The following is a 16,644-nucleotide window of genomic DNA, read 5'->3' as shown; positions in this document are numbered from 1 at the left end:
AACAGAGGGAGGGAGGGAGGGAGGGAGGATTAACTTGCACACAGAAGTGCAGAAGTACTGTGAGCTGAAAGAAAAGACTTGAAAACGCATAGACAGATTTGCTTGTTCAAAGTGAGGTTTGACTTATGTTTCAATAGTGGCAACAATATGAGTTTAACTTTAAGCTCAACGGAAGGTGATATATGCAGACTTTTTGTACTACTTATGTGAGCTGACCCAAACACAAGAATTCAAATGAACTGTCTCTCTGTCTTTTTGTCCACAGACTCCTCCATTGCTCCAGTTGTCAGAGAGCTGAGGATTGTCTTGCTGGGGAAGACTGGATCAGGAAAGAGTGCAACAGGGAACACCATCCTGGGTCGACAAGCTTTTACCTCAGAGATATCTCCGTCTTCTGTGACAGAGACATGTGAAAAAGAAACCTCCCACTTTGATGAAAGAACCGTGAGTGTGGTTGACACCCCTGGTGTCTTTGACACATCGATTAAAGAAGACCAGTTGAAAAGTGAAATAGAGAAATGTATCACGCTGTCTGACCCAGGACCCCACATATTCCTGCTAGTGATCAGACTGGATGTACGGTTCACAGAGGAGGAGAAGAATGCCGTCAAATGGCTCAAGGACAACTTTGGTGAAGAAGCCTCCAGTTATACACTGGTGCTTTTCACCAGGGGAGATGAGCTCAAAGGCAAGTCCTTTGAGGATTATTTAGACCAACGTTCTGAAATCAGGGAGTTCATCAGTGGTTATACAGCTGGGTACATTGTCTTTGACAACATATGCAGGGGAAATCGCACTCAAGTGGCTGATCTGTTTAAAAAGATAGACAAGACAGTGCAGTTCAATGGTAACCACTATACCAGAAGTATGTACAAAGAGGCCCAGAGAAAGAAGAATTTGAAGGAATGGTGGAGCAAGTGGGGAGACACCATGAACACTGTTGGTAATCAGTTGATTGTGGCAGCAGTAGTCGCAGCTGCAGTTAACGCCCCTGTAGCTGCTGGTGCTGCTGCAGCAGCTACATCCATGAGACCGATTTTAATAGCTGCAGGTGCCGGGATTTCTAAAGCCATCGGGAGGTGGATGAAACCTAAAACAAACAGCTGAGTAAAGCCATGGTCCTTTGAGCAAACTTGTGAAGTCATTCAGTTATTTTTCTTTTGACACATTTCTTTTTTGGCAAGATTTTATTATACATTCATCAATGTACATTCGTACATATTAATCACAGTTTGACTTATTTGAACGATGAAGGGACCCTTTTTTTAAAACATTTTTTAAATGTTGATGCTGTACACTTATCCTGAATATTTTTACTATTGTAATGTTCCTGTTTGATTTTTAAGAATAAAATAAAACAATATGACAACAACCTCAAAAAGTTTCATTTGGTATTGTACCATATTCTTTCTTTATTAACTGAAAATCCCAGTTATGAGAGCAGGAATTCCCACGAAAGCTTCCTCCACATTGTTGCTTGATTGGCATTACAGTAAGCGCACCCACATTCAAAATACTTAATATGTTAAGATATTTAAAAAATTGCCTGTCTTGGGTTAAATTATTTTTTTTACTTATGTAATGAAAATATACTACTTAACTTGTACAGAAAAGCTAAGAATGGACAGCTTGGAACTATGTGGAAACAGTAAATCTTAGTTTCCTAATTCGTTTTTTTTTTTATCTTAAAATGTGTTAATGCATTAATACTTAATATGACAGACCAGCAAACTGTCTGAAACAAACACAGCAAGCAAACCACTCATGAATGCATTTTAAGTGTGTTACACTCATTTCACTGAACAACTATTTCACATTATTGAAAGGCATCAGCGGTTAAGTTTTGAAACTACGTAAGTCTTGAAATCAGCAAATGGAAGTCTGTCATAGTTTTTTCATTGTACAGTTTGTGAAGAAATGGGATTCAGCTCATCACTACATTTAAAAGCTAAAAGTACCCTGTTATGTTATGTTTGGCTGACGCTGACTGGGCTACAGTTCACCATTTTAAGGCCTTTCTTGGTCATGTGGCTGTAGATGGAATGGGCTGGCAGGGATGTGGTGGCTGTATAGTGAGGGTTTGCTCTGTTAAGAATGCTTCCTCAGTGAAATGTGATTGGTTGGGCAGATGTTTACCATTGTCTCTCATTTCCTTTAGGGAAGTGAGCTTGTAATGTTACTAATAATAAAGCGGGGGGGTGAAACAGCATATCAGTTTAAAAAGGGAACGGTTAAACTTCTATGAACATTTTATTTGAGCAATTATCGCAAAAGTTATGAAAGTAGAAATTGTGCAAAAATGTATTTACTAGTACTTTATTAGTTCTATAGCACAATATGTCAATAAGTTCTAACAGTATCTGTTATGATTCAGGTTGTGTTTCTCATAAGCCAGAAAATATCTGTTCAAGTATAATTCATGATGCAAGTTTTATATATACGCTAAGCTCCAAACTAAGGATGCACTGAGACCGATTCCACTATAGCTTAACCACAGTGAAAAAGCCTAAACAGTCTTAAGTGTGGATATATTTCACTGGAAAGGAATCCAACACCATGTGTTACAAATTGAGCATGTCCGTACTTACACTTGATATTTTGAGGACATAGTGCATTCACTCTGACAGAGTACCCGGAGGCTGTGCTCAAACCGTCAAAACGTTAGGTGTAAAACGTCAAAAGTGCAAATCAATCGCCATCTTTGCTACAGAGCAGAAGGCACGGGACCAACAACATATTTTCAAACGTGCAGGGGAGAAAGTTGGAGTGGTTGTGATTAAAACAGCGAACACCAAACTATAAAAATTTTATTTATACACAGCACGGGAGTCCCAGTCCGGGACATGAAACAGTCTGTAGAAGTTTACCAGTGGCCTGAAGCTTCACTTTTCCAGACACCATGGCCGGAAATGCCATATTTTTGCCTCCCCTATGAGTTATGTGAACTAACCACAAACAGTAAATCCTAAGGGCTCCGACGACAAGGACCCAAATCAATGAAAGTAGCCTTTTACTTGTACTTGTACTTGCAAGTATGTGCATCCCTACTCCAAACAATAAATGAGAAAGAAAGAAAACAAACAAAAAGAAAACAAATATTGCATTTTATACCGTTTGTTTACTGTCAGCATTCAATTCACATACTTTTGTTATTGCAATGTTGTGTCAAAACTTAATAATTCTGGAAGCAGAATGCAGAAAAGGCCAAGACAACATCATTCACTAATAAGTCCCTAACAGTAAATAGTAATGTTTGCAATACTTCTACTGATTAGTGTCACATGCTGCAGATGGATTAACATGTCCTTGTCACTAAACCCTAGTTATGCTGGAGCATTTGCTTTGGCTTTGCATCTTATACCCTTCCACATGACAAAGGCAGCTAGACCACACAGCACTCCCAGGATGAGCGCCGGAGCTCCAAGAGCCAAAGCCACTGTGGTGTTGGCTCCCACTGCTATAACCACGCCAGCTATCACCAACACAACAGCAGCGGCCGACACAACGCGTATAGTCTTTCTTTTCACCTTTTTCTCCTTTTCTCTCTCTTTCTCTTTCTTCTCCCTCTCGGCATCCCACATTTTCCTCTCCTCCTCTTTCTTCTCTTCCTCCTCTTGTTTCTTCCGCTCCTCCTCCTCTCTCAGCCTCCTCTGGGCTTTCTCGTACATGTCATTGGTGTAGTGTTTCCCCCCGTTATCCTGTATCATTTCCTTGATCATGGTGATCAGCTCTTTGACCTGTACTTGGTCCTCGGCGTCGTTGTTGTTGAAGGCATGGTACCTGCGTCCAAATGTTATAGAGAGTCTCCGCAGCTCCTTGCACTCCTTCAGAGCATTGTCAGCTTTGGCCTGATCTTTGCATGTAAACAGCATGATAGTGTACATGGAGGCATCATCTCCAAAGTTATCCTGGATCCACTTCACAGCGTTTCTTTCCTCCTCCGTGAACCTTACTCCGAGCCTGATCACCAGCAGGAAGGCGTGAGGGCCGGGCACCGACATCTTGACGCACTCCTCTATTCTGGTTTTTAATTCTTCCTCTGTGATGGCTGTATCAAACAGACCTGGAGTGTCAATCACCTGGACCACAGTCCCGTCCACTTCCCCGCTCTGTGTCTCACAGTGTTTGGTCACAGACACAGGGCTCGGGTCCTCTTTAAATGCAGCTCTCCCAAGGATGGTGTTTCCTGTCGCACTCTTCCCTGATCCAGTCTTGCCCACCAGGACTATCCTCAACCCTCCAGACAAATCCACAGCTGCAACAGCAGAAGCAAAATGAATGTTTAGCACAAGGTAAAAGTGAATCCATTGTTGTTGTTTTTTGCCACGTTAGTATGTGAGTAGGTTCATGAGAACAGGCTGCATTGTGAAAGACCTCTTTGAATGCTGTATATCTCCTTCAATTATAACTTGCTTTATCTTTTTAGTTCTCTTTAAAAGGCAACATGTTAAGTTTTGGACCACTAGTAGCGCTGTAAAACGTTGCTTTATAGCGCTATAGCTAAGTGTTTTTTCTTTTCTTTTTGCATTGTGTATACTTCTGGTGTACTGCCAAAAGAGGCAGGGAAAAGAATGCTGCAAGTCTGTAGCCAACATGGATGTAATAAGAGCTGGATACAGTGCAGCTTTAATGCCAATTTGCAACTGATGGCTAAGTGGATACTGCAAAATAAGAAAAAAAACCCTGTGCCCCCCAATATTATGACACCTCAAACAGTAAATGAAGTTGATTAGTACTCTTTCTATTCCAATTACTTTAGCCTAGAAAAGGTATTTTTATGTTTGTGACATCATCCAAAGTCTATTGGCCGAGTGATCCAACGCCGGCAGGGCCAGCATTTGAAAAACTAAAGCACATAGCGTATGCTTGGCTTAGTGATTCTCATTCAAATGACTAGGTGCCATCCTGCAGTCTGGTATTCAGTTCTTATAATACATCAAATAAAAATATTATAAAAAATCAGCATTGCGAGTGTTTTATGAGTAAGGAAACATATTCAACACATCTGTTAGACCTCAAGGATACATACAGTGTGTTTTGGTGAGAAACGCTGAATGTAGACATAACTTAGGGCAGCTTTAATCCCTCAAGAAGAGCATGCAACTACTCACAGAGCAACTGGACCTGAAATCATTTATCATTTATTTACAATCGCAGACTCTTACTGTATGTTTTATTGTAGTGGAAGAACACTTTTATTAACTTGGTAACATTGATGACTCCACTCCGATTAATAGGTGGTAAAAACTCATAAGTTGTTAATAAGTGATTAATAACAAATGACGTCTATACAGTTGTAGTCATCAATACAGGATTGTGCATTTTTCTTGATAGCCATCAAAATAGAGAAGCTACAAAGATAGAGCTAGTAATACTCAAGAAGAATTAACACCAGACAAAGGGATTTTTCCCATCCTGGCAATCCCAAATATGTAACTGATCTGAAAGCAATAATAAACAAAACATTAATAAAGCCATTCGTTTAAGCCGTTATAAAGTGATCCTTGTTAGAAGGCAGTATACAGATATATATGTAGGCCTATGTCTAATCATACTGAGAGGTTTCATGAGAAAGACAATGAATGAGCTCACCGTCAAAGTTATTCAGACCACACCCATCTGTCCGAGGTAGAGTTTTCTGCTTCTTTTCTCGCAGTGGTATTGCTGTGATATTGAATTATTCCATTGAGACAAAAAGAAAATAGACTATTAGTCACTGACATCATTATCAAGGTCTTCGTTTTTACGATTTCCCTTATGTGCTCTATATCACAGTATCACAGTAAGTGTTAGATCTTACAGTAATCAAAAGATCAACGCTGTTTTTTGTTTGTTTATATAAGTCAGATAGATTGTCTTACCTTCAGCCATTACTTCAGAATTACTTTTTCTAGTTCCCAGGTGGCCAAATGCGTTGTTCCAGGCCTGAGTTGTGATCTCAGACAAACTCTGTGGCTTGACTTTAGACATTGGTTTTCTGGGAAACTTCTGGAAGCCTGGCCTATGCACAGGGGGCTTCCTATTTCCTTGTATTGTCTTTAGTTTACATCTGAAAACGTGCATCCCCAAAGAGGCTGTCCACAGCTCTGTGAATGATATGCTGAAAGGTTTTATGTATGGTCTAGTATGTTTAAGAAAGTGTAACCAACACGAGAACAGCATTCAAGCTCTTAAATTGACAAACATTAGGGTTATCTTACTATAAACATATCAGTGGCTTGGTTTGTTAGAAGGGAGGAAACAACAAAACCTCAGGAGAAAACCCATCACTTTCTCTGCACTTCTATCATACCAAAAACAATGGACAACCTTTTGAAATACGTAGGCCTATTTGCCATCACTAATACAGATGTGTATTTCTCTAAAACACAGATGTTTCTAATCTGGTTAATGCTTGGTGTCCTGAGTGAGTCCTACATACAGTATAGCTGCAAACAGAAAATGAAGTGAAATCAGCAGTGTATGCAGGGAGAAGTAAACTGAACTTCAGACTTTATTGAAAAATGTTTTTAGCCCGCACAATCGCATATAAAGCATGCATACTGATATTTCAATGTAAGACTAACAGGATTCATAGTCATTATTTATTCCCTCTTCCGTGTTTTCTTTTTGTCACAGGTCACATAACTAAACAAACACATTTGTGCAATTATAACCTTGAGTGACTAAAAGTGTTACAGCTGATCCTATGACCAAATTTGTAGGTAAAACAACTCCTGCTGCAATAATTCCTGCGGAAAGCATAGCCAACTTTTTACACCAAGCAATTTTGTTCCTCTCTTCGTCAAGTTTCTCCTGTGCTCTCTGGTATATGTCATTGGTGTAATGTCTTCCTCCACTGAACTTTACCATTTTCTCTATCTTATCTAGAAGTTCTCTGACCTGGATACGGCTTTGTCTCTTGTCATTGATGAGTGAATGGTATCTTCCGCCGTTCTGGTTTATGAGTCGCCGTAGATGTATGCTCTCTGCCACACAGTCCTCCACAGATTTACCTTCTAGTAAGTCAGCATGTGTAAACAAGACAATGGTATAAAGGGAAGAATCCGAGCCAAAATTATCCTCGATCCACTTTACAGCTGCCCTTTCCTCATCAGTGAATCTTGCCTTCAGACTGGTCACGAACAGAAAAGCATGGGGCCCAGGAACTGACTGGTCAATACACTCCCCAATTTTTACTTTCACTTCTTCTTGTGTTTTGTTAGTGTCAAACAGCCCTGGGGTGTCAATGACAACAATGTTCCTCTGACCATCCTTTACCTCTTCTCTGTGACAGCCTCTAGTCACAGATTCAGGTGACATTTCCTCTTTAAAGGCATTTTCTGTCCCCAGGATTGTGTTTCCAGAAGCACTCTTTCCAGAACCGGTTCTTCCAACCAGAATGAGTCTCAGGTCTTCCACATGTGTGTCTGTGGATAATTAATAAAACATGGTATCAATAATTAAAATAGTTAATTTCACGGAGTGCACTGTGCATGTATAGAGGTGTGTTTGTTTTATGTTAAAAAAATTTGTTGTGTGTTCGTTGTTACACTTGACTGCTTTGATTTAAAAACATGAAATGTGTGGTTGGATCCAGAATGTAACTAGTTGATAGTCATGAGGAGCCCAGAGACAGTGCTAGCTTTAAATGTCCAAACACTGATTGCTAGAATACCAGCCTAGCTAAAGCTAACTTGTATGACAAAAACTACACCAGCCAGGGAATGTTATTAATACATACTGATCTGCATAGACTACTACTGTAGCATCAACATTATGGTAACAGTAGCCTCTCTAAAGCATTTTAGCTGGCAATTAAAGGCTAACAAAGTTAGTAAGCGAAGACTGCTGTGGAGATAGGTCTGACAATGTCAGCCTATGAGAACAGAGAGATAACAGTTAATCACACATACCCAGGGAATGTTACAAAGCTAACTGTGTTTGTATTAGCTTGGTGGTGTTAGTGCTTTACTGTAACTGTAGTTTATCCAGTGATGCTAGAGCAGTATGCCTATGCAGTAGCCTACATGGGCGGTTGTGATTTAGGAGGAAGATTGGGTCTCTAGTTCATTAATCATTTTATTTATTCATTATTTTCATTCCATGATTAAAAGTGTGCATTAAATGAGAAGCTTGCATTGCACTTTCTGCAATAAAATTCACAAAACGCTACGCCTGTCTGCAATTATAGATATTTTCCTTTATGGAGGTGAGAAAACCTGGTCTCTTGAATTTACAGGGATCGGACAGGATTTTAGTCTTATGTGAGGTATCAATGAACTCAGCAGAGACTTCCTTTTTTATTGGTAAAGGTTTGCCCCGACCCCTATGCTTTGGCTACGCCTTTCACAGCTAATGAACTGTATGACGTAAAGTCTTGTTTGAGGTATCATTGAACTCAGGGAGTTCCCTTTTCATTGCTGACGATTTGCAGTGTCTGAGTGCCGCGCGAAATGCACGGTCACAAGGAGCGCGTCTGCCATTAACCCCCGACAAGCACATAGGCACGAGGGGCTCTGTCCCAACGCTGCTTGCAGCTTTAATTTTGATTGTTTTTTTTTATGTGTATCCCACAATATGAAGACACCAGTTCATGACTTTCAAATCTATCAAACAAATCTGTTTGAGGAAAGATCAGATAAGCCTGTTGTCAAAACAACTTGGACCAGATCAGCATGACGTTACAAATGACAGAGTCAAGAATTGAATTGATCGTTTTGTAACAAGTTTGTAAAACTGTCATAGCTAAATGTGTTATGGTTGTGTATGTGTTTCAGTTTCCTGTTTTATTTTTTTAGTCAGTTTTTTTCTCCCTTGTCATGGCTTGTTTTATTTCCTGCCTTGTGTTTTACCGCCTTTGTTATTGTCTGTCCCACCCTGTTGTGTTTCACCTGTTCCTGAGTCCTCGTATCACCTGTTCCTTGTTTCACCTTGTTACGTCTTGTATTTAGTCTCTGTGTTGTCTTTTTCTAGTGTCAGATCATTTTACTGTATTGGATTGTGTGTGTGTAGTCTACTCCTTTGTCTTGGTGTTCCTGTTTCTTGTGATTCCTGTTTTTGACTGCTTTTGCCTGCTGTATCCAGGACTCATTTTGTTGTATGGATTTTATTATATTAAATCCTCAAGCTCGCCACTGCCTGCTGTCTCTGCATTTGGGTCCGCCATTCTCTGAATCCTGTTACAAACTACCTGCTTTCCTTGCCTCATTTTCCAAATCAAAGGTACAGACCAAGACTTAATAAATACTGTTAAATGGCCTAAAGCACCTTTCTGAAATAATAATGTATTAACAAAAACAAAAAACATGAACAAAACTGAATCCCAAATTGAAAATAGACCATGTTTGGGAACTTAAAGGTCCTATGACATGCTGCTTTTTGGATGCTTTTATAGAGGCCTTAGTGGTCCCCTAATACTGTATCTGAAGTCTCTTTCCTGAAATTCAGCCTTGGTGCAGAATTACAGCCACTAGAGCCAGTCCCACAATGAGCTTTCCTTAGTGTGTGCCATTTCTGTGTCTGTAGCTTTAAATGCTATTGAGGAGGAGAGAGGGGGGACAAGGTGGAGGGTGGGGGTGTGGCCTTGATCAACTGCCACTTTGCTTGTTTGCAAGCCATGATGTCTCTCTGTTTCTCATGGGCGGGCCAAATTCTCTGGGCGGGCAAAACAGAGAAAGGAGGAGATTCCAGATCGGCCCATCTGAGCTTTCATTTTCTCAAAGGCAGAGCAGGATACCCAGGACTAGGTTTACACCTATCGCCATATCTAGCCACTGGGGGACCATAGGCAGGCTGGGGGAACTCACATTAATGTTAAAAAAACCTCATAAAGTGAAATTTTTATGCCATGGGACCTTTAAATATTGTATACAATACACAAATAAAATCGATAGATAGATAGATAGATAGATAGATAGATAGATAGATAGATAGATAGATAGATAGATAGAGGGAGAGAGAGAGAGAGAGAGAGAGAGAGAGAGAGAGAGAGAGAGAGAGAGCGCTAGATAGATCTGAAACTCTATTGTCTGTCCCAAAGCAGTGACAATGACAGAAATTCCCCTTCGACAAGGCTCATGAAAACAAAAATATTTCAAACATAGCCTACAAAACAGCAGCTGTACAGTGTCTATTTTATGTTGTTCAGAGTGGTTATTACGTATATATAAGCTGTTCGGTGTCAAAATTCAATTTTATTTTATTTCATAAACAGATTTATAGATGTATTCAGTAATATTTGTGACTTTTCTTTTACTATATTTTGACAGTTTAAGGGCTCCCTTTTACTCTCCTCTCATCAAAAACCTGCAGTGCACTGACACTGTTTCATTTTCGATAACATACCTTTGTGTTCATGTTGACAGTGAGCAGTTTCACAACATAATGTGACCAGCACTAGCAGGGTGAAACTTGGGACCCAAGCTTTTCCTCGCAACATATCTGTAACAGTGATCCCTGTCAAAAACCCAACAAAATAATAAAAAAGTTTAAAAGTAAATCTATCAAAGCAGACAGCAATTGAATGTTTTCATTATGGTAAAACAGAAATGATAAATAAATGGTGGCCTAAATGGTTTGGTTTTATTAATGCAAAGCGCTCCTCTTACATTATAATAAAATATATTTTGAACGTACCTGTTCAAAGACTGTTTCCTCAGTTGTCTAATATGTTTGCATGTAGAGAGGTGGAGTGATTATTTTGTCGCACGACAATCAGATTACACCCACTTTTCAAACGTCATGCTGAACCAGTTAAACCGACCAGCATCGGCTGAGTAAAAACAGGTTTCAAAAGTGTGTGTGTGTGTGTGTGTGTGTGTGTGTGTGTGTGTGTGTGTGTGTGTGTGTGTGTGTGTGTGTGTGTGTCTGTGTGCATTCTTAAAAAGCAATGGAAACTTTACATTTTCTGATGTAAACTTGATGGTTTTAGTTTGGACATTTAGGTAGGAAACATATTCATAGTACAAGGAGATGATGATGTTGATGATGAATGATTTGTTGGTCTCCATATATCTATTGTAAAATTGACACAAATTACCATCTAAGTTTTTTAGATTTTTTTTCATTTCATTTCCCTGTCATCTAATTGCGTGACAAGCCAACTGCCTCCCTACATTTTATCTCTGTGGCATGATCTTGCACCAGCGGCTGTGAACTAGTGACTGATTGGACTGTTGACAAACACAGCTCTCCATACACTACGTGTAGACATGCTTCCATTCTCACCTCATGTTTTAAGTCATAGAAAGTCAGGGAATGATGTGATGACAACAGAAGTAGTGGATGTTATGTGCATCAGGAGATCATAGTAGAGGCCTTGACCCCACGTGAGCCAGACAACTCAGGCATATGTGTCTCAGTGGGCTACATTAACATCAGTTTCCAACCCAGTCCAAGGAAAATACCTTAGAACATCTGTGAAAAGGAAAGATAAGAGAAAGATAGATGTAGATGTAGATTATTTCACATTTATTAAAACTGAACAGAAATATGTAACATAGTAAAAGAAATGCAATAGCCGATCGCTTAATCTTCCCCCTGATCCAAACTCTGCTGTCAGACCAACTTGCAATGGATCGGGATGTAGAACTGGGGGCTTGTGATTTTAAACTGCCTCAGCAGAACAACAATGTGTGTCTGTGTCTGTGTGTGTGTGTGTGTGTGTGTGTGTGTGTGTGTGTGTGTGTGTGTGTGTGTGTGTGTGTGTGTGTGTGTGTGTGTGTGTGTGTGTGCAGTGATTGCTCTTTCGCATCAGTTGTTAGCATGTTCAGCTAAATAGCCATAGATGCTTAGGTTATTATATTATTATTGGGACATCCACTGTCAAAACAGCCAAACATTTTCCTTAATTCGCAGAACTAACTAGCTATATATAGTGCAATGTATCAACAATGCTCTTACTGTATTCCCATGTTTTCTATATGGATTGTTAACTGGCAGAGATGGCAAAAGTACTCACTTCCCTTCCCCCTCACTTCACTGGACCACACAAATGTTAGTAGAGTGCAAGCTGAGAAACTTCAGTGGACATGGAACAAAGGCTCTTTATATGCCACTGCCTACATTTTAAATGGATGTCTGCCAATAGGTCTAAAACATCACATATATGATTATTGTAACAGAGACTGGGACTCCAGGGTAATAAGATTCTGACTGAGTAGCAAGATATGAATTCAATTGTGATTCTGTGAGAATTCACAGATCCAGTTTCTCTTTTTTAATCTTCCCCTTAACATTTAAAGGAATCTACATATATGTGTGTGTGCTTAAATATGGCTTCTGGAAAGAAAATAAAGGATAAAATATGAATGACTAAACTTTAGCATTAATTAAGAAGTTCCCCATACTTTTAGAGTTAGTTTAACGTTACCGCCATCAAGCCGCAATAATAACGGTAATTCCACTGAAATTATTTGAAACTAAAGTAACGAGCCAATTTTGTAAAATGTAAGGACTAGAAGTACCGATATTCATGTTAAAAATGTAAGGAGTAAAAGTAAAAAGTCGGCACAAAAATAAATAGTAAAGTAAAAAATATCTGAAAAATCTACTTGAGTACAGTAATGTAGTATTTGTACTTTGTTACTTCCCATCTCTGTTAACTGGTGAGGATGCTAACTTTTGGCCTTGGATATGTAGTTTTTAGGCTATAGGATATCATGCATGAAGCCATCAAGAGCATATTTTAGACCACTTTAAGAGTTTTCTCATTTTAAAACAGCATTTCAACCATTTAATGCAGCTAACATTAGCTTAATTAGCTTGTAGCTATATCTAATATAATAGGCACTATCAGTTGTCATTTCAGCCGTCAAAACTAAGGGTGTCCTGATATTACTGTAATGTGACGATATGTGGTTCTATCACTCTAAATAAGAAGGAATAGCTGGATGGAGACGGACAACTTTGTTAAGCAGCACTTAACTGCTCTTCTTAACACTTCATCAGCTCCACAACAACCACCACACTTCCTTGTTTTACTTAATCACATGTAGCTGAACTAACCAATCAGACGCTTGCAGAACTTAGGCTCAGGTGAGGAAATCCACAGAGGTAGATTCTTAACTGCTGATGTAAATAATAATAATAAACATGTAAATATGCAAGTATTGCCTGTTTAAAAACAAATATGTTAATAGTTAGGTGTATAGACATTGTAAATACAGTTTAGTAAATTAACTCAAATAGACGAATAAACCTGTAAAACTTACAGAACCAAGAAACCTATTTTTGTCTATCTTGGTCTGAAATCAAGGAAACTAAGAACTACAAGTTGTATATCATTGTTATATGCTGCTTAGCCAGAGAGCTTGATAGGCATAGCAGTAACTGTATGGGGCTGGGACCTGGAAATACATGTTTTTTGGAGCAGATGATGAGTGAGTTGCAACCAATATTACTGCTCATCCATTGAATGGCATAGGGGAGGAAATTGTCACAGGTCTTAAGGTGATTATACATTTCATCAGTCTACTGAATATGACATTTTAGTGAATAACAGCCTGATTCTTCCCTACATGCGTTATCAGGAACAATTCTTTTAACTCAAAAAAATAATTTTGTGTGTGGTTCCTAAATCTCTCTGAGCCTTTGCCTCACCTTGGAACAGCCGATATTATTCTATGGCTTTCAGACACCACTATCTATCCCGACCACGCATCAATGGCAACCAATTAGAGCTCTATGAGTAAATAAACTACTCTCACAGATTTTCTTTTTTTTTCTTAGTAAAATACACATTGTATCTCGGTGACATGGTGTGATTATAGCTTGGTGTTAATGACAAATACACCTTACACACATGTATGCCTTTGTAGTTGTGAACAAGCTGGATGTTTTTGCTGTGTGCCGCACTAAGTGAAGGTTGTTCGTTCCAAGTGCTGGAGGTACAGTAGATGTGTTTCCATGGCCACTGCTTTCAAGTTCATGTTCAGAATCATGTGTGCAGCAGACAATAGCCCACTCAGGCTTTATACATTTACAACAGACCTCACATGATTCTCATGAGCAGCATTTGTAACAAGTAAATAAAATAACAGTGCAGTGATAAAAAAAATTCATAACAACACACACCCACTCCATCACCTAAAAATAAGTTTGAAATCTCTTCTTTAAGCATTAAACCTGATCATTCAATGGATGAGCAGTAGTATTGGTTTCTGCTCACTCATCATCTGCTTCAAAAAACATGTATATCCAGCTATCATTCATTAGTGTGTTATCATCTTGATGAACCTGATTAAACTGTATTGTGGCAACAGTCATTACAATGCAACTTTGTAGCGTTTATTTCTTACACAATATTTCATGAAGTTGGAGTTGCATCCTAGTTGTCATGTGTTGGTGCTACAATGCTTCACTTTGGGAGATAAGATGTAAGCAGACCAAAACCCTGTCTCACATCCAATAATAATCTTGTTAAATGCCTTTTACAGAGGGCTCTTAAGCTTCATGAAATTAAAAGTAAGCTGGCGGTTATGAGGCAGCCATTAAGGGCCCACTGAGTAACTGAGTAGTCATTTATAGTGTGTACAGAGTAGTGTAGGATGGAAAGGTATATGCCAACTGGAAACCTCAGCTTTAATCTGATTGTTCAAGATGTGTGGGATTCGGGGTTGTGGACCTTTGGTAATCATGACTCCACGATAACACACAAACACACACACACACACACACACACACACAAATGCACACAGGAAGATAAAAGGAAGAGTGGGCGAGAGAAAGTGTTGCTATCTAATATGTTTCTGAATATTATGCAATAATCATAGATTAATAATCAAGTTCCTGACTCAACATCCTCCCACCCTCTCCTTCACAGTTAGGTGAATGGGTAGCACGTATACATGCAGATAGATAGATAGATAGATAGATAGATAGATAGATAGATAGATAGATAGATAGATAGATAGATAGATAGATAGATAGATAGGTAGATAGACAAGCTATTTAAGAAGTAAATAAATAAATAATAAAGTGGGCATCTCACACACGTGATAATTGCTTTTACTGAAGTTAGACCAAATGAACTGCAGAGTCACCGAAGGAGTTAAGCAATTAAAAATAATTTATTATATATAATATATAAACATCATCTCAACTGCGTGTTACTAAACAACAATAATGCATTTATAGAATAGCAGTGCTTAATTCGTTGTTTTATTCGCTCTGTAACACTTCGTCTCATAGTTATCTTATTGTCCTTACTGAATCGGACATTTGTCCAGTGCTTTGCCGGGCTTTCTTGCCGTACTTGGCCCAATGACTTGTCGAAGATCTGTATTAAAACTCGGCCTACGGGCCAGTGGGTACAGGGCGCCGCACGCATCATCGCGCCCCTGGGTCTGTCTGCCCCTCTCCGGGACACGGCCTACCCGCATTGCCTGGTACGAACAGAGGGAGACTTTGCGGTGCTGAGACGGGCTAGTTTCAGTCGGAAGCCCGCCTCGCTTTGCCAAAGTCTCGAAGACTTTCTCTAGATTCGTGCTTTCCTTTGCAGACGTTTCAAAATAGGCACAGTCATCACTGAGGGCTTGGAGCACCTCTGCATTAGATATTTCTCTCTCAGTCTCCAAGAGATCAACCTTGTTGGCGCAGACCACTAGGGGAACTTGCAGCTGTGCGCACTGCCCTGGCACAGAGGATTTGGTAAGCTTGGATTTAGCGGCCAGAATCTCCTTCCGCAGGGCGCACACCTCGTCGAAAGAGCTCCGGTCATCTAGACTGAATACTAGAAGAAAAATGTCTCCTGCAAAAATGGGAAAGAAAATCAATTATTTTCCTCTAATAGTTGATGCACAGCATTGAGAGAGAGAATTAAGCATTTACGCATGTACCTAACTTGCAATTATTTTTCTGTCATGAACAAATAAATAAACTGACAAACAATTCTTAGTATTTGCAGGACCGAGATTATGACTGATCCAACACGCACCAGTGAGGATAGAGAGCCTGCGCTTGGCTGGAAAATCCCGTTCCCTGGACGCGTCCAGGACGTCAATTTGGTAGGTCTCTCCGCGGATACGAAACAGTTTCCTGAGGAAATCCTCGGAGGTGGGATTGTACTCCTCCACAAATCCGTCCCGGAGGTATCTTCTTAGGATAGAGGTCTTGCCGACCCGTGGCGCACCAAGTACCACGATGCGCTTACAGTTCTGCGGTTTGGTCGGTGCTTGCTCCTGGCCAATCTGGCGCTGCCGGGTTTGACAGTGGAGAAACAGAGATGCCAGCTGATCCAGTGGGGATCTCTTGCAGAGATGGCTGCTGTTGGGAGTGGGTAGTTGCCTTACGGCCGTCCCTGAGCGCGTCTTTTTTTCCTGTTTCCACTGAGACGAGGCCACTTTAAGTATCCCCAAGCCCGCTTTAATTCCCGATGAACTAAGGTGCTGCGACGCGTTTTTGTAAGCCAGTAAGACTTTGGAGGACCCGGCGCACTGTCCGTCCATATTACCATGAAACTGGGGGACATCCATGGTGGAGCTGAGCTGGTGCGCAACAGGGATGGATGTGGTCTGTGAGCCGGTAGAGATGCTGCCTCTTTCCATCGTTTATTTTGGGGATGGCCCGTGGTACCGCGCAACAAAGGGCAGAATCTGTGATCTGACGTTTATGCCTGCTCACGCTAGTCTGTGTAGTCTGTTGTCAGTTTTCTTTATATAGGCC

At 40.1% G+C, this 16,644-nt stretch overlaps 4 protein-coding genes across 4 annotated transcripts; 1 reads left to right on the top strand and 3 right to left on the bottom strand.

The window, feature by feature from the left end:
* The first annotated feature begins 39 nt into the window (after window positions 1-39).
* On the top strand, window positions 40-1,372 carry LOC144535503 (GTPase IMAP family member 4-like). Its single transcript, XM_078278026.1, has 2 exons — window positions 40-175; window positions 266-1,372. The coding sequence occupies exons 1-2, from the start codon at window positions 148-150 to the stop codon at window positions 1,105-1,107; spliced, it is 870 nt and encodes a 289-aa protein (XP_078134152.1). The 5' UTR covers window positions 40-147; the 3' UTR covers window positions 1,108-1,372.
* A 1,419-nt stretch (window positions 1,373-2,791) lies between these two features.
* On the bottom strand, window positions 2,792-6,258 carry LOC144535495 (GTPase IMAP family member 4-like). Its single transcript, XM_078278012.1, has 3 exons — window positions 5,862-6,258; window positions 5,593-5,664; window positions 2,792-4,255 (listed from the first exon to the last, which is right to left on the bottom strand). The coding sequence occupies exons 1-3, from the start codon at window positions 6,160-6,162 to the stop codon at window positions 3,324-3,326; spliced, it is 1,305 nt and encodes a 434-aa protein (XP_078134138.1). The 5' UTR covers window positions 6,163-6,258; the 3' UTR covers window positions 2,792-3,323.
* Window positions 6,259-6,463: 205 nt separating this feature from the next.
* Window positions 6,464-10,724, bottom strand: LOC144535488 (GTPase IMAP family member 7-like). Its single transcript, XM_078278000.1, has 3 exons — window positions 10,618-10,724; window positions 10,327-10,437; window positions 6,464-7,409 (listed from the first exon to the last, which is right to left on the bottom strand). The coding sequence occupies exons 2-3, from the start codon at window positions 10,418-10,420 to the stop codon at window positions 6,628-6,630; spliced, it is 876 nt and encodes a 291-aa protein (XP_078134126.1). The 5' UTR covers window positions 10,421-10,437; window positions 10,618-10,724; the 3' UTR covers window positions 6,464-6,627.
* Window positions 10,725-15,027: 4,303 nt separating this feature from the next.
* rasd2b (RASD family member 2b) lies at window positions 15,028-16,592 on the bottom strand. Its single transcript, XM_078268579.1, has 2 exons — window positions 15,917-16,592; window positions 15,028-15,730 (listed from the first exon to the last, which is right to left on the bottom strand). Exons 1-2 carry the CDS (start codon window positions 16,524-16,526, stop codon window positions 15,186-15,188), a joined length of 1,155 nt encoding a protein of 384 aa, XP_078124705.1. The 5' UTR covers window positions 16,527-16,592; the 3' UTR covers window positions 15,028-15,185.
* Between the last annotated feature and the right edge of the window lie 52 nt (window positions 16,593-16,644).

Source organism: Sander vitreus, chromosome 2 (assembly GCF_031162955.1).
Source record: "Sander vitreus isolate 19-12246 chromosome 2, sanVit1, whole genome shotgun sequence".
NCBI lineage: Eukaryota > Metazoa > Chordata > Actinopteri > Perciformes > Percidae > Sander > Sander vitreus.
This window is presented reverse-complemented; position numbering and strand designations above follow the sequence as displayed.